At 42.4% G+C, this 22,682-nt stretch overlaps 2 protein-coding genes and 1 long non-coding RNA gene across 7 annotated transcripts in view; 1 reads left to right on the forward strand and 2 right to left on the reverse strand.

Annotated features, from left to right (window-relative positions):
• LOC126989966 (transmembrane protein 65-like) overlaps positions 1 to 22,682 on the reverse strand; it is a 131,405-nt gene that overhangs the window by 84,864 nt on the left and 23,859 nt on the right. The window contains exon 3 of one of the 3 annotated variants that reach the window (XM_050848581.1): positions 10,248 to 10,295. The exons of the other annotated variants lie outside the window; for them this stretch is intronic. Coding sequence (XP_050704538.1) covers positions 10,248 to 10,295 — 48 coding nt within the window. The remainder of the gene's footprint in view (positions 1 to 10,247; positions 10,296 to 22,682) is intronic. 3 annotated transcript variants of the gene reach the window in all.
• Positions 1 to 22,682, forward strand: part of LOC126990021 (uncharacterized) — a 77,338-nt gene that overhangs the window by 19,879 nt on the left and 34,777 nt on the right. The window lies entirely within an intron of this gene.
• LOC126989949 (dnaJ homolog subfamily C member 3-like) overlaps positions 1 to 22,682 on the reverse strand; it is a 127,687-nt gene that overhangs the window by 15,689 nt on the left and 89,316 nt on the right. The gene's annotated exons all lie outside the window — the stretch shown is intronic.

The raw sequence follows: 22,682 nt of genomic DNA on the forward strand, positions 1-22,682 counted from the left end.
AGTGACGCATCAACAAAGTGATGACGGTGAGTGTGAGGACGTCTTTTTGTTGTGTCAGTGACTTACAAATGTAATGTAGTAATTCTTTCTTTAGCAAACTTTAACTTAAAGGAGTTATCTTTGTCACCAATAGCATGAGTAGTCAAAGGAAGAGGAAGGAGGCAAGTGTGGCGGAGGTGACGGGAGCGTGGGGTGAGGAGGGACGGTGGCGACGCAGGTGAAGAACAAGTTTAAATAAAATGAGAACGTGTATTTTTGTTGTTTCCGTGACCTACTAATGTATTAATAATGTTTCATCAATGACGTCATCGAGCGTGACGTCATCGATTCAGGAGCATCAGGACCACCGAAGACCCACATGAGAAAACAACACAACAAGACCCTCAGAAGAGAAATACTAGAAAACAACACAACAAGACCCTCACAAAAGAAATACTAGAAAAGAGCACTGAGATCATCACGACCTGCACCGATATGAGACGCCTTCCCATCCTCGAAGCTCTCTACATCAAGGAAATGGAGCCAAGCTTGAGCATCCAGCACCTAGACTTACAAGCACTTCCGAGCATGAAAAGAAAATCCGCCGCTGAGGCGCTCGGTCAATCAGCGCCCGCCGAGCCTGTATAAAAGGCCAGCGCGACAAAGGTCCGTTCCCCATATTTATGGGGTAAATCCCATAAGAAGAAGAAGAAGAAGAAGTAGTGAAGCCAGTGGAACACCAGCACTCCTCGGGCGAGCAGCCAGGTGGCCCTTCTGCGGAGGCGAGATGGACCCATGGGGTCATCCTCGCTTTGGGCCACCCCTCCACAATCAAGTCAACTATTATCCATACCAGACCCTATGACACCGTTTTTCACAAATATCTTTCAAATGAAGACTCGGGTCAGCATGGGGCTATGGCACAGATTGTTCCACACACTCCGCTAATTTTTGACGCTACTGTGCAATGCCAGATGCGGTTAATTATGGCGTTTACTCTTGACTGTGATGGCAAAACCTGCGTGAGCCACTTACACACTCGAACAGGTGAGGCGTGACGTGTTTGTGACGTGTATCCACCACCTACCTCCACCCCTGGCTCCCCCTACCCCATCCCTCCCTTTCCCTCCCTCCTGCCCTCCTCCTCCCCCGCACTCTCTGCCCCTGCCATCTTTCTCCCTCATACCTCCCCTCTCTCCCGCCCCACCTCTCTCTCTCTCTCTCTCTCTCTCACACACACACGCTGTACAAGATATATGAATCCATGCACACATATGACTTTAATTAATGGCAGATAAATAGAAATTATATGCCGTCTGCATCAGCATCAACAGTGGTGACGAGAATGACCTGTTTGTCGATGGTGATGAATATTAATATGTGGTCAGTTATTTGCATTACTAATCCACCCTTCATATACTCGCTAACTATTTTTGTGTGCCATGACTTTTTAACATATCTATAAGGCAGTCTTTTCCTAATATCAGAATAAAGTCATATATTTCTCCAATTTTGTTTCACGTTCTTACTCTGCAATGAATTCCCGCTTCATTGCCACCCATATTCCTTTCCGTCTCTTACACGATTTCCTATAAATGATCAAGCGTGAGCTACGAGCTTCATCCCATCATACGCTCAACGTAACCTGTGGGAAGGAGGGTCATATACTCGTACAACTTTCAATGGGTGTGTAATTGCCAAACAAATCTCATACAGCACTTAAGCAACATCCAGTTACGCTGGGACAGGAATCAGGGTCGTGTGCATAAAACACCAGACCATACTTAACATATACTTTCAAGTTATCCGCCATTATAGACATGTCATATGTGTGCAAAGCTTCACCGAGAGAGAGAGAGAGAGAGAGAGAGAGAGAGAGAGAGAGAGAGAGAGAGAGAGAGAGAGAGAGAGAGAGAGAGAGAGAGAGAGAGAGAGAGAGAGAGAGAGAGAGAGAGAGAGAGAGAGAGAGACAGAGAGAGAGAGAGAGAGAGAGAGAGAGAGAGAGAGAGAGAGAGAGAGAGAGAGAGAGAGAGAGAGAGAGAGAGAGAGAGAGAGAGAGAGAGAGAGAGAGAGAGAGAGAGAGAGAGAGAGAGAGAGAGAGAGAGAGAGAGAGAGAGAGAGAGAGAGAGAGAGAGAGAGAGAGAGAGAGAGAGAGAGAGAGAGAGAGAGAGAGAGAGAGAGAGAGAGAGAGAGAGAGAGAGAGAGAGAGAGAGAGAGAGAGAGAGAGAGAGAGAGAGAGAGAGAGAGAGAGAGAGAGAGAGAGAGAGAGAGAGAGAGAGAGAGAGAGAGAGAGAGAGAGAGAGAGAGAGAGAGAGAGAGAGAGAGAGAGAGAGAGAGAGAGAGAGAGAGAGAGAGAGAGAGAGAGAGAGAGAGAGAGAGAGAGAGAGAGAGAGAGAGAGAGAGAGAGAGAGAGAGAGAGAGAGAGAGAGAGAGAGAGAGAGAGAGAGAGAGAGAGAGAGAGAGAGAGAGAGAGAGAGGTATGGGGGAGAAAGATGGCGGGGGGGGGGGAGAAGGCGGAGGGCAGGAGGGAGGGATGGGGTAGGGTGAGCCAGGGGTGGAGGTAGGTGGTGGATACACGTCACAAACACGTCACGCCTCACCTGTTCGAATGTGTAAGTGGCTCACGCAGGTTTTGCCATCACAGTCAAGAGTAAACGCCATAATTAACCGCATCTGGCATTGCACAGTAGCATCAATAATTAGCAGAGTGTGTGAAACAATCTGTGCCATAGCTCCATGCTGATCCGAGTCTTCATTTGAAAGATATTTGCGAAAAACGGTGTCATAGGGTCTGGTATGGAGAGTAGTTGGCTGCTCGCACGAGTACTGCTACGGGTGTCTACTGGGCACCTGCCTGGAGAGCCCGTGCCTCCGTCGCTGCTCGCCGGCTGTTACCCGTGGCTGTGGCGGCGGTGGAGGCGTCCCTACACCCGCCGGCATGCCAGCCGGGCGGATTCTCAAGCACGGGTCACGCTTGACAAAGGCCCGTTCTCTATTTAGGGGTATATCCCAAGAAAGAGGTGAAGCCATTCTCACTGAGACCTCAAGACGGACACAGCTCCACTCCTGCCACTGGAAGAAGGGTCAAGGACCAAATTCACACAACGATGACACCATATGGAGATGTCATCTCAGTCTTATCAAGAGAGAACAAGACAAAGAAACAAAGAGAACTTACTCAAGAAGATATAATATATATATATATATATATATATATATATATATATATATATATATATATATATATATATATATATATATATATATATATATATATATATATATATATATATATTGAGCCCCCCAAAGTTTTCTATACCAGCCTAAAATGACCATAAAGGTGCTTATTTAAATAAAAATGCACATCTGCATGCTCAATTTCATGAACTTATGATGCTCTCTATGCATATTGAGTTTTTTTGTTTTTTTAACCCTAGATTACTATTGTTGTCCAGAACCGGCATTAGGGGTTAATTTACACCGCAGCGCTGCAGAAGGAAATCTGTAAGACAGGTTTAGTAAACGCCATCAGAAAGGGGTGTGCTTAGGAGAACCTCAGCTTCAACAGGATGAGTATAAAAATAACGGGTCCAAAATCCAAATAAATGTTTAATTATATTTTATGGAGTGGCCACCAGATGTCTCACACCACTTGAACAACAACAACAACAACAACACCGCTGCTGTGCTACCACGAGGGAAGGGCAGCCACAGGAGGAGTTTGATTTACATTGTTTTTGAGAGTTACCACATCAGGATGTCATCTTCAGTAGTCTAATCCTTATATATAAAATCACTTAGTCTCTCACTGAATAATACTATGTCTGCCTCAAGACGGACACAGCTCCACTCCTACTGAAGAAGGGTCAAGGACCGAAATCCCGATCTGGCGACACCGATGACACCATAGTGAGAGGTCCTCTCAGTCTTATCAACAGAGAACAAGACACTCTTAAGAAACAAAGAGAACTTACTCAAGAGATATAACGCCGAGTTAGCTATCACCTTCAACCAAAAAAAAAAATATATAAATATATATATATATATATATATATATATATATATATATAAATATATATATATATATATATATATATATATATATATATATATATATATATATATTGAGCCCCCCAAAGTTTTCTATACCAGCCTAAAAATGACCATAAAGGTGCTTATTTAAATAAAAAAATGCACATCTGCATGCTCAATTCGCTTGCCACCACCCTTCCCTCATGAACTTATGATGCTCTCTATGCATATTGAGTTTTTTTTGTTTTTTTTTAACCCTAGATTACTATTGTTGTCCAGAATCCCGGCATTGGGGGTTAATTTGCGCCGCAGAAGGAAATCTGTAAGACAGGTTTTGCCATCACAGTCAGGAGTAAACGCCATCAGAAAGGGGTGTGTGCTTAGAGAACCTCAGCTTCAACAGGATGAGTATAACGAGCGTGGTCACAAACGGCATCTTTATTAACTTGGTACAGGTAACTCTCGATTTACGCGAGTTTGGTTTACGCGTTTTTTAAATAACGCGGGGTCCAAAATCCAAATAAATGTTTAATTTACACGTTTTTTTCACTTATTCGCGATATTTTATGGAGTGGCCACCAGATGTCTCATGCAACTGGACTCACACGGCGCCGTGGCCACACAGCTGAGCTCAGTTCTTCCCGCGCACCACTTGAACAACAATACAGTACCCACGCTGCCACGCTACTCAACAACAACAACACCCTCGCTGCTGTGCTACCACGAGGGGAAGGGCAGCCACAGGAGGAACCACGAGAGGGAGAGGAGTCAGAGTGATACAGTAGGCAATAAAGGTACAAACCAACCTCTTGTTTGATTTACATTGTTTTTGATTTACGCGACCTCTTCAAGGACACAATACTTGCGTAAATTGAGAGTTACCTGTACCAAACGTTTCGACATCAGGATGTCATCTTCAGTAGTCTAAGCCGCATACTGGAATCCTTATATATAAAATCACTTAGTCTCTCACTGAATAATACTATGTCTGCTGTTTCCCAAAATGTTGCTTAATATGCTCAGTTTTTTTTATTTCTAAACATTGTCTTTAATCATACTTCACAAATCAATATTCCCCCAATGTCCCCCTGACCCGATTGTTTAGTTACTGTGATCATAGGGTATTTTTAAGTTTATTTTTATATTGTTTTATTCATGTTGCTGAAATTTGTTTTTTTTTTAGACCACTGAAGATGACGTCCTGATGTCGAAACGTTTGGTACCAAGTTAATAAAGATGGTGTTTGTGACCACGCTCATTATACTCTTCCTGTAAACACCATAATTAACCCCATCTGGCAATGCACAATAGCGTCAAAAATTAGCGGAGTATATTTACCTAGTTGTAGTTTAACAGGGCCTGGGCTTACGATCGTGTGGTCCAGTCTCCATATCTGTATCTGTCCAGTTTTTCCTTAAAGTTGTGCACACTCTTCGCTGATACTACATCCTCACTTAGTCTGTTCCAAACCTCTATGTTTCTTTGCGGGAAGCTATATTTCTTTATGTCTCTCAAGCATCTTCCTTTTCTCAATTTTTTACTGTGTCCTCGTGTGTTGCTGGTGTTTCTTCCTTCTCTTAGTAGTAACTCCTCATTATCTGCTTCTTCCATTTCATTCCACAATTTGTAAATCAGTATTAGGTCTCCCCTTTCTCTTCTTTGTTCCAGTGTTGACAGGTCCATTTCCCTTAACCTTTCTTCATATGACAATCCCTCCAGTTCTGGAACCATTTTCGTTGCCATCCTTTGTATTCTTTCTAGTTTTTTCTCGTGTTTCTTCTTGTGGGGAGACCACACAGTTTCCGCATATTCCAGTTTTGGTCTAATCATAGTGGTAATCATCTTTTTCATCATATCCTTATCCATGTAGTGAAATGCTACTCCTATATTTCTTACCATTCTATACGTATCACCAAATATCGTCTTTACATGACTCTCAGACTGTTGGTTATCTTGTATTGTCACTCCCAGATCTCTCTTTTCTTGAACTTTTAATATTTCTCCATCTCCCATTCTATATGTCCATTTTGGTCTCCCTTCACTCTTTTCCATTTCCATTACGTGACATTTCTTCACATTGAACTCCATCTCCCATTTCAAACTCCAGTCCCAAACCTTGCAGAGTTTCAGTCTTTACTGTTTCTTATATGTCTCAGCAATTTTGCATCGTCTGCAAACAGGCTCATGTAACTGCTTACTTTCTCTGGCATATCATTTATATGTACTAGGAAAAGTATTGGTGCCAATACCGGTCCTTGAGGCACTCCACTCTCTACAATTCTTAATTCTGCTTTCATGTCCTTTACCACTGTTCTCATCTCTTCCCCTTAAGGGGCAAGTCTGTCATGAAAATATGAAAATAATTTTCAAAAAAATACGAAATTTTGTTTTATGGTCTATGGCAACACCATATCCTTTGGCTCTCAAACGGTAGAATTTTTTTCAGTCAGACATAAATTTAAATGCCAATAGCAAGAGGATTTAAATGGCTACTACGTGGGCATGGCGCGCTGACTGTGGCGCATCAGCTGGCATGCCAGAGTGTGGAGTGAATGTTGGATAATCAAACATGCAGCAATCTTCAGGGTGAAGGTTGTAACCCATGTAACAGTTTTGGAACACAATTCTGGATATGAAAAGTGAAACCTGCTCACAAAAATGTTTGGAACAAATGAATACAAAGAACAAGGATTAGAAATGAGAGAAAAGAGAAGAATTACACCGAAGAAGACAATAAAGAAGAAGAGGAAGACAGACAGAGCAATTCCAAGCGACAGCTATGCACCTGGAGAGTGCTGATCCAACCTTGCAACAATGAGGGGCGTGGCGCGCCCTGACACCTTTGCCTTTGAGCAATTAATACCTTTATAAGGCGGGACAAGGTGCCTGATCCTTTCATGCACTCACTGATATGTGATTACTGATCCCACAAAATTCACATGAAAGTGGCATTGACGATATAGTGCCTTCACTGGGACAAAGACCTTTAGCAAAACTTTGATCACGTTTTTCTCAAAACTAGTACAACATGAACATAAACTTATTTTTTGCTTTTATTTTCGGCACAATTTTCATGAAACTTTAGGACGTACAAGATCATGTATCATACTACAATTTGACAAGATTTTTTTTTTTTTTTTTTTTTTACGGCAGTTTCGATATACGGAAAACTTTTCCAAAATAAATTTCAATTTTTTTTTTTTTTTTAATTAACAAAAAGTTTTCAAAAAACATCTTGACAAATTGTTATAATAACAATGAATTATCAGATGTGTGTGTCACAGGAAAGTCAGTAAAAATATGTCTGAGAAAAACTAATTCAAAATTTTCATAAAACAGCTAAATAATTTTCTTAAATCTTCATTTCATCTGATCAGCTTGAAATTTTCATATGATAACAAAGGTACTAATATATACAACATACAAATTATTTATGACCATAGATGCAATTTTAATCCACGACGGACTTTCCCCTTAAGTAACTTTCCATTCAGTTTTTCATTTTCCCTTTCAATCCTCCTTTATTTTCCAGCTTCCATAGTAGTCTTGTATGTGGAACTTTGTCAAAAGCCTTCTTCAGGTCCAAATACACACAATCTACCTATCCATCCCTCTCCTGTACTATGTCTGTCATTCTTGAGGAAAAGCTCAGTAAGTTTGCTACACATACCATACTGTTTATCTGTAATTATATTGCGTTCCTCAAGAAATTTTGTCCACTTTTATCAAGTGGGCTGAAAATGTCTACAGTAATTGAAGGATGGGACAGCATAAAACTACCCACTTGCTGTCCAGAAGACCACCTGTCAACCCAGACTCTAGATTCTAGGATCAAAGATGAGCTCCGGGAGGGCAGCATGAGCCAATGCAAGATGGCGCCACTATAAACACTCGCCTGCACCAGAACGGGCTGGGCCAACCATCAGGCCCCACCGGGAAGAAGCCTACTGGCGCAATAGGCCACGATGTAAAAAAAAAATAAATAAATAAATAAAAATAAATAAATAAATAAATAAATAAAGGAAGGAGGGCGAGGTGGCTAGCAGATTCTTTTTTTTTTTTTTTTTCAAACAAAAGTCAGCTCAAGGGCAACAAAAATTATATATATAAAAAAAAGCATGCTACTTGCTGCTCCCACAACAGAAAATAAATAACAGTAGCCAAAAGAGAGGTCAATTTTGGATGGAAAGGTGTCTTCATACACTCTACTTGAAAGAGGACAAGTCATAGGCAGGAGGAAATACAGACAAAGGAAGGCAGTTCCAGAGTTTCAGTGTAAGGGATGAAAGAGTGAAGATGCTGGTTAACTCTTGCATAAGGGGTTTGGACAGTATAGGGATGGGCTAGAGTGGACAGTCAAGTGCAGCAGGGCTGCGGGAGGGGGGGAGGCATGCAGTTAGCAAGTTCAGAAGAGCAGTCAGCGTGAAAATATCGATAGAAGATAGAAAGAGAGGCAACATTGCGGCGGAATTTGAGAGTTAGAAGACTATCAGTAAGAGGAGGAGAGCTGATGAGACGAAGAGCCTTAGACTCCACTCTGTCCAAGAGAGCTGTGTGAGTGGAGCCCCCCCACACATGAGACGCATACTCCATACGAGGGCGGACAAGGCCCCTGTAATTGGATAGCAACTGTGCGGGGGAGAAGAACTGGCGGAGACGGTACAGAACGCCCAGCCTCGAGGAAGCTGATTTAGTAAGAGATGAGATATGAAGTTTCCAGTTGAGATTTTGAGTTACGGATAGACCGAGGATGTTTAGTGTTGAAGAAGGTGATAGTTGAGTGTTGTCAAGGAAAAGGAGATAGTTGTTTGGAAGATTGTGCCGAGTAGATAGGTGAAGAAACTGTGTTTTTGAGGCATTGAAGGACACCAGGTTCCTCTTGCCCCAATCAGAAATAATAGTAAGGTCTGAGGCTAAGCGTTCTGCAGCCTCCAGCCTTGAATCGTTTAATTCCTGTAGGGTGGGTCTTCTATTAAAAGAAGTTGAGTAATGCAGAGTAGAGTCATCGTACTTACTGGGCGCAGTTGGTTCAAAAACTATTCTCGGTTGGTTCTCATGGATTTCTGACCCTCTGACCTTGTCCGTTATATCCGATATCCATTATAAGCAGGTCCGTTATATCGAGGGTTTACTGTACTAACGTATCAAGGAAAACAAAAAAATGCAACTTTGGCAACCTTAATCCCAGCGTAGAATGAGGTTTCACAATCATAACATCCCACAGCAGTCCACAGAAGTTTGGAAAGTTTCATTTAGTCGGCACAACATCTGAGGTCATGTGCCAGGGAGAGACAGGAGGGGAAGGAATTATAGGAGAAGGGAACAGACCCCAGGAGACGGGACACAACCCCCGATTAATACCTGGTACCCATTCACTGCTGGGTGGACAGGGACGTAGGGTATCGAAAAAGCCCCCCAAATTTTTCCACTCCGCCCAGGAATCGAACCCAGGCTCTCTCGGTTGTGAGCCGAGTGTGATAACCACTGCGCCACGAAGCCCCCCAGCAGTCCACAGAAGATATGACTGTAGAGACTGAGTGCCAACTCATATAAAGATGTGTATGTCTCTGGCGGGTAATCTTTCCTGTAAATGATGCCTTGGTTTGCCTTGGTCCAAACATAAGACTATTCCAAGTATCAATCTACCTAAGATTTCACAACCGATGAATGTTTGACATTGCCATGTATATGTATATTTGCTTTAGAAGCTAGCAGACACAAAAGCACACACATTAAACACTAAATGTAAAAAGATTAACATGAACAATGCTGCATAGTTTTAAACCCACCCAAAAGAGCTTGCATTCAACAAATGATTTTCAGGCTTTAGTTTGAGAAGAACTGGAGACCTGTGAGGAAAGAAATGTCATTATATATAAACCTCTGTTTTTTAATATATAAAAAATATATACAGTAAAGTCTCACATTTTATAGGGGGAAAATATCTGCCACTTGCAAGAATGTGGTAGCCAAGTAAAATTTAGTGCTTTGTGGGGAGTAAATAATTGATAACGGGAGAATACGGTCGCCACATGAGAATGAGAGCACCAACTGATTAGGTTTGGCAAATGCAAGACTTTACTGTAATTGAATCCTTCAGAAACAGCACTCAGAAGACTTAAATTGAATTTCTTCACTGAGACATGTTAATCCATAAAGTGTAAAGACTTTATGCAGGCAGCTGTTTCCATAAAAGGCACAGCACTGAGACTTGAAGGAGACACTGCCATACGTACACTGTCGGAGTTGTGCCACACTCGGTTTAGAGCTCTTGTTTTTCTCAGCTGTAAGGAAAAAAGGTCACTTTAGAATATGAAAAAATGTCACTTAAGAATATGAAAAAATGTCACTTTAGAATATGAAAAAAATGTCACTTTAGAATATGAAAAAATGTCACTTTAGGTTTAGAATATGAAAAAATGTCACTTTAGAATATGAAAAAATGTCACTTTAGAATATGAAAAAATGTCACTTTAGAATATGAAAAAATGTCACTTTAGAATATGAAAAAATGTCACTTTAGAATATGAAAAAATGTCACTTTAGAATATGAAAAAATGTCACTTTAGAATATGAAAAAAATGTCACTTTAGGTTTAGAATATGAAAAAATGTCACTTTAGAATATGAAAAAATGTCACTTTAGAATATGAAAAAATGTCACTTTAGGTTTAGAATATGAAAAAATGTCACTTTAGAATATGAAAAAATGTCACTTTAGGTTTAGAATATGAAAAAATGTCACTTTAGAATATGAAAAAATGTCACTTTAGAATATGTATATGAACTAATTTTATATATATATATATATATATATATATATATATATATATATATATATATATATATATATATATATATATATATATATATATATATATATATATACATATATATATATATCAGAATCCTATTTTTCTGTGAATTATATTTGAATTAGCCCGGTATCTGCAGGGATTATGTTTCTTAACCTGGTAGCAGCAACGGGCCAAATTTGTGGCTTTTTTTTTTTTTTTTTTTTTTTACAACAAAGGAGGCAGCTCAAGGGCACACAAAAAAACAATAATAAAAAAAGCCCGCTACTCGCTGCTCCTAAAGTAAAGCAAAAGAGGTGGCCGAAAGGAAGATCAAATACAGGAGGAGAGGTGTTCTGATACCCTCCTCTTGAAAGAGTTCAAGTCGTAGGCAGGAGGAAATACAGATGAAGGAAGATTGTTCCAGAGTTTACCAGCGTGAGGGATGAAAGAGTGAAGATGCTGGTTAACTCTTGCATCAGGGGTTTGGACAGTATAGGGATGAGAATGAGTAGATAGTAGCGTGCAGCAGTTCCTCAGGATGGGGGGATGCATGCAGTTTGCAATTTCAGAAGAGCAGTCAGCGTGGACATATCGATAGAAGATAGAAAGAGAGGCAACATTGCGGCGGAATTTAAGAGGTAGAAGACTATCAGTATGAGGAGGAGAGCTGATGAGACGAAGAGCCTTAGCCTCCACTCTGTCCAGAAGAGCTGTGTGGTGGAGCCCCCACATGAGATGCATACTCCATACGAGGGCGGACAAGGCCCCTGTATATGGACAGCAACTGTGCAGGGGAGAAGAACTGGGAGACGGTACAGAACGCCCAGCCTAGAGGAATCTGATTTAGTAAGAGATGTGATTTGAAGTTTACATTTGATATTTTGAGTTAATGATATACAGAGGATGTTTTGTTTTGAGGAATGTGATAGCTGGGTGTTGTCAAAGAATAGGGATAGTTGTTTGGAAGATTGTGTCGAGTGGATAGGTGGAGAAACTGTGTTTTGAGGCGTTGAAGGACACCAGGTTCTTCTTGCCCCAATCAGAAATAATAGTAAGGTCTGAGGCTAGCGTTCTGCAGCCTCCAGCCTTGAGTCGTTAAGTTCCTGAAGGGTGGGTCTTCTATTAAAAGAAGTTGAATAATGCAGAGTGGAATCATCGGGCGAGGGAATGGATAGGACAGTTCGTTTTGGAAGAAGATCATCAATGAACAACAGAAAAGAGTGGGAGATAGGACAGAACCCTGTGGGACACCACTGTTAATAGATTTAGGGAAGAACAGTGACCGTCTACCACGGCAGAAATAGAACGGTCAGAAAGGAAACTGGAGATAAAGGTACAGAGAGGAGGATAGAAACCGTAGGAGGGTAGTTTAGAAAGCAAAGATTTGTGCCAGACCCTATCAAAAGCTTTTGATATGTCCAGTTTAATAGCAAAAGTTTCACCGAAACGGCTAAGAGAGGATGACCAAGAGTCAGTTAAGAAGGTTAGGAGATCACCAGTAGAACGCCCTTGCGGAACCCATACTGGCGATCAGATAGAAGGTCAGAAGTGGAAAGGTGCTTTTGAATCTTCCGGTTAAGGATTGATTCAAAAGCTTTAGATAGACAAGAAAGTAAAGCTATAGGGCGGTAGTTTGAGGGACTGGAGCGGTCACCCTTCTTAGGCACAGGCTGTATGAAGGCATACTTCCAGCAAGAAGGAAAGGTAGATGTTGACAGGCAGAGGCGAAAGAGTTTGACCAGGCAGGGTGACAGCACGGACGCACAGTTTTAAGGACAATAGGAGGCACTCCATCAGGTCCATCAGCCTTCTGAGGAGTGAGGCCAGAGGGCATAGAAAACATCATTTTGAAGAATCTTTATAACAGGCATAAAGCAGTCAGAGGGGGTATGAGTTGGAGGAATATGCCCAGAATCGTCCAGAGGGGAGTTATTAGAAAAAGTTTGAGAAGAGTTCAGCCTTAGAGATAGATGAGACGGCAGTGTTGCCGTCAGGACTGAGTGGAGGAAAGATGAAGAAGTGAAGTTGGAGGAGATGTTTTGGCTAGATGCCAGAAGTCACGGAAGAGTTAGAGAAAGCAAGGTTTTGACATTTTCTATTAATGAAAGAATTTTTGGTTAGTCGGAGAATAGATTTGGCACGATTTCGGGCAGAAATGTAAAGTTCATAATTAGCATTAGTTTGAAGGCTCTGGTACCTTTTGTGAGCTACCTCTCTATCATTGACAGCACGAGAACAAGCGTGATTAAACCAAGGCTTTTTAGCGTGAGGAGTAGAGAAAGAACGAGGAATGTATGCCTCCATTCAAGAGACAATCACCTCTGTGATGCGCTGAGCACACACATAGCGGTCTCTATCCTGGAAGCAATAATCATTCAACGAAATCGGAAAAGTACATCCTCAGGTCGTCCCACCGAGCTGAAGCAAAATGCCAGAAGCATCGCCTCTTCGGTGGGTCCAGAGGATGTACAGGAGCGATAGGACAGGATGCAGAAATAAGATTGTGATCGGAGGAGCCCAACGGAGAGAACAGTTTGACAGAATAAGCAGAAGGGTTTGAGGTAAGGAAGAGGTCTAGAATGTTGGGCCGATCTCCAAGACGGTCGGGAATACGTGTAGGGTGCTGACCCAACTGCTCAAGATCGTTGAGGAGAGCAAAATTGTAGGCTTGTTCACCAGGCTTGTCAGTGAAAGAGGATGAAAGAAAAAAATGGTGGTCATCATTAAAATCTCCTAAGATGGAGATTTCAGCGAAGGGAGAGTTAGTTAATATGTGCTCCACTGTGGAATTCAAATAGTAAAAGAATTTTGCATAGTTGGTAGGATTAGGTGATATATAAACAGCACAGATGAATTTAGTAAAAGAGTGACAATAAAGTCTTAGCCAGATGGTGGAAAAATTGAAAAGAGTAAAGGTCGTGGACACGAGAGCAAATGATGTCCTTGGGTACGTAGACGCAACAACATCCAGCTTTAGAATGAAACTTAAAATAGAGATAGTAGGAGGGAACAGTGTAGAGATTGCTGTCAGTAGCCTCAGAAACCTGTACCGTGTAGCAGCGACAGGCCAAATTTGTGGCCTTACCGTGTAGCAGCGACGGGCCAAATTTGTGGCTTTATCGTGTAGCAGCGACGGGCCAAATTTGTGGCTTTATCATGTAGCAGCGACGGGCCAAATTTGTGGCTTTATCGTGTAGCAGCGACGGGCCAAATTTGTGGCTTTACCGTGTAGCAGCGACGGGCCAAATTTGTGGCTTGACCATGTAGCAACAATGGGCCAAATTTGTGGCTTTACCGTGTAGCAGCGACAGGCCAAATTTGTGGCTTTACCGTGTAGCAGTGACAGGCCAAATTTGTGGCTTTACCATATACCAATGACAGGCCAAATTTGTGGCTTTACCGTGTAGCAGCGATGGGCCAAATTTGTGGCTTTACCATGTAGCAGCGATGGGCCAAATTTGTGGCTTTACCGTGTAGCAGCGATGGGCCAAATTTGTGGCTTTACCGTGTAGCAGCGACGGGCCAAATTTGTGGCTTTACCATGTAGCAGCGATGGGCCAAATTTGTGGCTTTACCGTAGCAGCGATGGGCCAAATTTAGAGTTTAGTCATGGTTGAATTTGTGCCATTGTAATGATAAGGTTGAATAACTGGATCACAAATGTTGATATATTATACTAGGAAGTGATGATTTTTTTTCTTTTTCGCTAGAGGGGATTATTAGACATGATCCCCCCTGCTACCGGTTAATGGTGGTCCTAAGCTTAGAAGAAAAATGAGAAAAAATCATCACTCACACAAACCATTTCAAAATGTATATCAAAGCATTTATGATCAGTTTATGTATCATCTATTTTGGGGGGTTTATATCATGGCACAAATTTGGCCCGTCACTGCTACCAGGTTAAGGGGATGAAATTGACTTGGAATTATCAAGTACAATGACTATAATAATGGGAGACATACAGGACAACAGAGCTGATATAAAATGATTCAGATATTAATGATATGATGTATTTGCCAGCTTTATAGATGCACCCCATTTTGAAGCGCTATATTATGATTGTAATAATAGTAAAGGTAGTCCTCAAGGTTTGATAGGGTTCGGGACTGACAGGCCGGTCATAAATCAAATTGGTGGTAAGTCGGAATTTACATTAGAAATAAAATAAAATACATTAACCCGCCGTCTGCCAGCGCCGTATATATACGGTCTAACCCTATGCCGCGGACAATGCCAGCGCCGTATATATACGGTCTGATATTAAAAAAATCATTATAAATCGAAGTTGAAAGATAAAGCAAAGATATCCCGTAGGCATCACGTTTGAACTTTGGCGGGCTGGGCGCTACCCATGTGAGTCACCCAGCCCCACCACAAGATCTGCTGGCATCGCCCGGCGTCAGTATCTCCCTGTGCTTCACTGAGTGACGACATGGCGCGACCAAGGCTTAGAGATGAAGACATTTGGGAGCTGTTATACAACTGCCCTGAGGATGGGGAGTCATGACAGCAACCACAGAAAAATATATAGTGAAAAACACTACAAAAAACGTATGTTTACAAGATATCCGCTACTTATTCGCGTGTCCTATAGCGCCCCCGCCCATCACTGTGCCCATGAACAACGCCCACAGGTTCAGTGATCATGGTGGTAAAAACTCAGAACAATTGGTTTAGTGTGTACGGAGTAACAAATAGTCCAACGAAAACATTCGTTAGTGTTCTGTGTAAAAATAAAGTCTACGGATCCTGCGCATACTTTTTCACGGCCACGACGAGACATAACGGAGGCAAAATTCATCCGTTCCAGGCTTCGGTGAGTACTTATATTGATGTTTTCCATGTTTTTGCATGATTCTGAACCTATCTAGGTAATTTTTGAAAAGTCGAAAAAAAGCCGGCACTGGGGTTGGCTACAGGTCTTCAAATAGCCGGCAGACGGCGGGTTAAAAGTCCTTTAATCTGGAAAAATTGGAAAGTTTGGTTTAGTCGGCACAACATCTGAGGTCATATGCCGGAGAGAGACAGAAGGGGAAGGAATTATAGGAGAAGGGAACAGATCCCAGGAGACGGGGCACAACCCCCGATTAATACCTGGTACCCATTCACTGCTGGGTGGACAGGGGCGTAGGGTATCGGAAAAGCCACCCAAATTTTTCCACTCCGCCCAGGAATCGAAGGTTGCGAGCCGAGTGTGCTAACTTCAATCTGGAATGCAGGGGGCTTGAACTAAGCTCGGACAGTCCTCTCTCTTTGTCTGAATTAGTCCAACCTCCTCTTTTACTTAATGGACACTCCCCACCTCAACAGTCTCTTTCTTTAGACCATTCTGCTCATCTACACTTCAGTATGAGGAACTTTACTTCTTTTATCCTTCAGACATGTTCCCTTTTTCAGCTTAGTGTGTCCTCTCAGCCCCCTTCACTCCTGCCACAACCAGGTCTCTTCTATACAATTTGTCCAATCCACCAGCAAATTTATACAGTGCTATTAACCCTTTAACTGCTAAACACTCGCAGCGAGCGGTAGCGCATTTGCTGGTGGTGCTAAACGCTCGCTGCAGCTCCTGTCGCACTCAAATCTCCCGCGTATGAGTGTTCCAACAATATTTCTCACCCCACAGGATTGCCAATTCAATGGGTTCTCCACTAAATTTGGTGGAAAATCATATAAGCCTAGTATGGAAAATCGACAGACAAGTAACTGGTGGATGTTCTTGTCCAATACAGCATCATTTTTGCATAGCTTCACCTATCACCTGACTGATTCTTTGACCAAATAGTTGTAAATATTGCAGTTGGCAATACTACCTTGCCAGCACCTCAGGAAGAGATGTCTGCAGTTGCCTCAATATGGCTGATTGTCGCGCACACACTGACGCAAGTGTTCACATTCAAAGCCCCATGAACATGCATCTACGTTCGCAGGAGAGGCATACATAATTGAATTCTATTGATCTGGGCCTCCTCTTTCCAATGGTGTTTTTGGTTTTTAGCTGTGATGAATAGTTTTTGAGATCCAGAGGTTAAAAGAGACCCCTCCCCCCCCCCTCATTGGGCTTCCCGAGTGCGCCTGGGGGGATAGTCGCCTCCCAAGCCCGTGCAGTGAAAGGGTTAAGTCTGCCCTTCATCTCCTCCCCTCAAGTGTCATCAGATCCATTTCTTTCAATCTGTTATATACACACACAGTACCCTTCAGTTTCGTACAAGCTTCATTCTGAAGGTGCAGCGCTACACTCAAGGATCCCAAAACTCAGAGTATTGAAAACACTGAAAAAGCGCTTACCCATTTGTTCCGACCTGTGGAGGAGCTGACTTTTTGTCCCACTTTCCTCCCTTGTTATCAAAATATATACCTTGGAAAAAGGAAGAAAATGGGAAGAAAGTACGGGTTATTTTGCAGCCACAGTTGAAGGCGGCTGCCTAATGATTGGCTGACAATTCTGAAAACATGCTTGTGGTTCAGTGAGTCCGATGACATCACTGACGGCACTCACCCCATCAGCGCCCTCGGAGGCGATGTCACACTGGCCTTTTTCTCCAACCACTGAAGCTACAAACAACCATAGTTGCCTGTACTCCCAACCAGAAGCATTATTGGTTATCCATAAGCTGGTGTCACAATGGGCATTTTTCCTTCAACCAAGTTGGCGGTAGGGGCAACCAGCAACTCCAATTTTTCTGGGTGTGCATAACACACGACTAAGGTCAGTTGCCCGTATCTGCAACATAAACAAAGCAGTCACCTTGTATCGGCATGGCGCCGTCTGTGAAAGTAACGACGAAATGAAAGCTTTGTGAATCTCATGTTAATGCTGATAGTTAAATTGATAGTTTGTAGTTTCTATCACGGGCCATTAGCGCGTATCTCTTGTGAATCCCACCCCAGCACATGTGAACACGGTCAACACGATCACCCAACTAAGGGAGTCTAGAGCTGCTGGTGTCACACTCAGCCATTTTCCTCCAACCGCGCTGGCGTTAGGGGCAACCGACAACTCCAACTTTTCCGCCCATATCTACAAAGTAAGCAAAGCAGTCGCCCTGTATCGACATGGAGTCATCTGCTGAAGTAAGGACTGTCGCGGCTTGTGGTGCTGTTACCCAAGTTATGGTCGTATTATAAGACATTTCGCGGCCCAAGAACACCTATTTGACAAGGCTTTCGCAGGAGTTGTGGGCATTTCCAGTAGTAGTTTTATGACCCTGGTGGTAGGTTGACCCTTCTTCTGTGCCCTGAGCCTAAAAAACACTCATTAGAACCTGATTGATATCCCCCTTTGACCTTTAGAAATAGCTGATGTGAGAAGGGAAAGTGTCTTGTAATACCAGCCATGGACTTATTGCTGCAGTTAAATGGAAGGAAGCGGTTGTGGGCACGATTTTGGCTTTAAAGAAGGGAGGAGGGGAGTGTTTACCCTGTAGGTTTCTCCAAACAGCCTGTTTATGTGCTTTTCTGGGGATAGTGTGTCTTGCATCGTTACTCCCAAATCTTTTTCTTCATGTACCACCTTTAAGTTTTCTTCTCCCATCCTGTAGGTTTTCCTCAGTCTTTTTTTACTTTTCCCCATTTCCATAACATGGCATTAAATTCCATCTCCCATAACTGGCTCCATCTATACACTCTGTCCAGGTCTTTTTGTAGTTCCTCACAGTCTTCCTCCGTCCTCACTTTTCTTACTAACTTTGCATCATCTATAAAAAGGCTCATATAACTTTTAATACCCTTTGGCATTTCATTTATATATATTATGAACATTATTGGTTCAAGAACTGAGCCTTGAGGAACTCCACTCTCTACTCTCCTCCAATTTGATTTCTCTTCTCTAATCACGTTTCTCATTTCTCTTCCCGTTAAGTAATCCTTCATCCACTCGATAACCTTTCCACCCATTCCTCCACACTGCTGTAGTTTCCAGATTAACCTTTTGTGTGGAACCTTGTCAAAAGCTTTTTTTAAATCGAGATATACACAATCAGCCCATCCTTCTCTCTCTTGCACCACGTCTATTGCTCTTGAGTACAAACATAGTAAGTTAGTGACACGATTTCCCTTTTCTAAATCCAAACTGTCCTTTATTTATCATGTTTTCCTTTTCTAAATGTTCAACCCATCGTTTTTTATTATACTTTCACAAATCTTGCACATTACACTTGTCAAAGAGACTGGTCTGTAATTTAATGGTTCAGTTTTATGTCTATTTTTATAAATTGGTACAATGTTCGCTCTCTTCCATTCTAAGGGCACTCACTTTTCCTGTATTTGTAGAGCATGTTATTACAGTACTGTCTCCAAGTTTTGCGTTGTGGGTCGCAAACGTTGAAATCGCAAACTTTGAACCAATATTCTTTTGGGGAAAACTGAAAACCATCAACATCTTGTGCTTGGCCACACATCCGGGTGGCCAAACGCATGTGTGTGGACGGCCCTGGCCACACGCTGGGCCCGAACAGCTGGCGGGCGGCTGATGGTGATGATGAATGTCGACAGCGTGGCCTTTGCATTGGGGCCCTGAACAGTGTTTTTGTCGGGGCCCGTGTGTGTGTGTGTGTGTGTGTGTGTGTGTGTGTGTGTGTGTGTGTGTGTGTTTACCTAGTTGTAATTTTACAGGGCCTGGGCTTACGCTCGTGTGGTCCCGTCTCCGTATCTATAATTATCCAACTTTTCCTTGAAACTTTGCACACTCTTCGCCGATACTATTTCTTCACGTGTGTGTGTGGCTGTGTTTGTGTGGGTTTGGGCTTCTCAATTTGCTGATTCTTGTTTTCCACATGTTGCGCGGGACCCTTTTCTTTTCTTCCATCTCTTTTTTTTTTTAGAAAGAAGAGACGGAAGAAAGAAAAGAGGTCCCGTGCAACATGTGGGAAGTGAGAATTGGCAAATTGAGGAGCCTGGGCCCACGATGGGCACAGCCACACACATACACACAGGCACCAGTGAAATTGCCGTTTGGGTGGCGCCGATGCGGGGGCCACGCCGCTGACACTCATCACCACCATCACCATCATCAGCCACCCGTCAGCTGCTTGGGCCCAGCGCGCGGCCGGGGCTGCTCACACACATGCGCCTGGCTGCCTGGATCCCACTCACCGTGCTTCCTGCAGCCAATGGAAAGGCCCAGGGGGTGGGTAGGAGCGAGAATGGGAGTCAAGGACCACAACAAGGTGTGAAAAAACCCAGTCTTAGCAGCCTTTCCCTTTTCCTTTCGGAGACTGTACTGTATGTCATTATAATGTCATCAAGTGGTTCCAATAATTCGTTTGCACACTCTTTCAGCATTTGTCCCGAGATTTCATCCGGTCCCACGGCTTCCCTTCCATCTAAGGCTTTCATCAGCTGTATCAGTTCCCCTTTCTCAACCTTTACAGGATTCAGTTTCCCTTCATTGCAATTTTCAAGACCCAAGTCAGAGTCAGTTTCTTTCGTAAACACTTTACGAATTTTTTTTTTTAATATTTCTGCAATTTCTTTGTCCTTTTCATAGAATATATATATTTTCTTTCAGCCTTTCCACTCCTTCATTTCTTTTTAACTTCCCACTTACAAATTTATAAAAAAAAATTGGTGTTCCTTTACATCTAAAAACTATTCTTCTTTCAAATTTGGCTTCATCCTCGTGTCCTTATTTTCATGTAATCATTTCTTGCTTTTTTATATTTGTCCCTGTTGGTTTTATTTGGTCTTTTCTTTAAATTCCTCCTTGCCTTATTGATATTTCTTCTTACTGTCCCACACCTCCATCCAATCCATGTTTTCTCTCCTATAGTTTTTACAGTGTAGAATGGAACATATATCTCTATTCCTCTGTTGTAAATACTCATAAAAAGTCATATTTCTCTTGAATATCAGTACTCCTCTTCACCTTAGTCCAGTCTACCCCACCAAAGAAAGTCTTGAATCCAATGTAATCTTCCTTAGCGTAGTTTTTCCTTTTTTCCTTATAAGCCTCTTCTCGATATTCACATCCTTCCAAAGTTTTCATTTCCAATAGTTCAAGGTCGCTCTTTCCTAAGGGGCACTCATGACTGACTCCTTCATCCAAGTCGACACTTTTTGTGAAAATTAGGTCACGTCTTGATGGTTAGTCATCCCCTCTCAGCCTTGTTTCTCCTTGCACCCACTGCGTCATCAGGTTATCTGTTACCAGCTTCAGTAGTTTCCTTCCCCAAGTATTTTCACCAACCTCCGTTTCATAATCTTAACATTTCACTTTGCGATTGAAGTCTCCTGTTAATATTATCTTTTTATTATTTTTTTATTTTGTCTGTCAGTCCCCGCCCGTACTGTATCTTCCAGCATAGTGTTATATCTTACTTCATTCCAACTCTTGGTTTTAGGGAGACAAAGGCTGTTATTATGTTATTCTTCTCTCCACCTTTTACCAGTACCTGCACGGCCATCACCTCCACACTGTCCTTTCCATATCTCACTTCAGTCACTCTCAAGTTTTGTTTGGTCATTATCATCACTCCTCCTCCCTTCCCTTCCTTCCTATCTTTCCTCCAAATGTTGTACTTGCTCTTTCCCTCCAGCACAAGTTCCAGTTCTTTCACAACCTCTGTTTCAACTATACATGTAATATCTGGGTCACTCTCCCTTGAATAATAAGTTAGTTCAATTTTCTTTGACGCAAGACCATCTATGTTTGTGTACGCAGTCTTTAAACCTTTCTTCCCTTCTCCCTTTCTTTCCCCTCCTTCTATCAACACCCTTACTCCTTCTCTTCGCCTCCTATCCACCAGTTCATCAATTTTTCATTCTTCATTCTCCTTTTCTTCTGATCTTACATAATTTCTTTTTTTTGCTTCATTTATCCTTTCCTTTACTTTCATTCTTTCATCCTCTGACATGTTTCTCCTCACATATATTTGCTTATATTCTTCAGAGTTGTTTAGTTTCCATGACCTATTTAGCGTGGTTTCCATTGTCATTTGGGACCTTAGCTAAATCTTTGATGGTCTGTTTTTTCCTTCCTCGTATCTTCCTAATCTATTTATTTCATCTACTTCTTCCTCAAACTTTTCCTCTTCTTCAGTATTCAGATTTCTCAATATGTGTGTGTGTGTGTGTGTGTGTGTGTGTGTGTGTGTGTATTTACCTTGTTGTGACATACTGGAAAAGAGCTACACTTGCGCTGTCCCGTCTCCACATCCGCTCTTATCCAACTTTTCCTTAAAATCATGAATGTTTCTTGCACAAACCACCTCCTCCTCCAGTCTATTCCATAGCTCAATGCTTCTGTTTGGGAAGGTAAACTTTTTCACATCTCTCCTACACGTGGTCGCCCTCAACTTCTTTCCATGTCCTCTCGTTTCTCCCTCGCTCCACACACACAGGTCCTCTCTGTCCAAATGCTCCACTCTGCTCGCCACCCTGTACACCGCTATCTATACTCTTTCCAGCTTTCTTATGTTCTTTTCGTGAGGAGACCAGACAAATCTGTCACCCTTGAGTGATAACACAAGTTGGTGACACAAGATCTCCCTCTCCTGAATCCAAACTGGCAATCCAAGATAATTCTCTCCCTTTCTAAAAAATCTGACCACCTGTTTTTAACCAGCCTCTCACATATCTTCGCAACCACACTAGTGAGTGATACCGGTCTGTGATTTAATGGGTCCTCTCTCTTTCCTCCTTTATATATTGGTACTATGTTTGCTCTCTTCCAATCCTGTGGTACCCTTCCTTCACTCAGGGAGGCGCTCATCATGGAGTGCAGTTTCTCTGCAAGTTGCTCACTACATTCTTTCAGGGTCCACCCTGATACTCCATCCGGCCCCGTCGCCTTTCTCACATCCAGCTTGTTCAAGCTTTCCTTGACCTCCTGCACCGTTAACTGTATCTCCTGCATAACCCTTCCTCTTTCCTGGCC

The sequence above is a fragment of the Eriocheir sinensis genome, chromosome 6 (assembly GCF_024679095.1).
Source record: "Eriocheir sinensis breed Jianghai 21 chromosome 6, ASM2467909v1, whole genome shotgun sequence".
Classification (NCBI taxonomy): Eukaryota; Metazoa; Arthropoda; class Malacostraca; order Decapoda; family Varunidae; genus Eriocheir; species Eriocheir sinensis.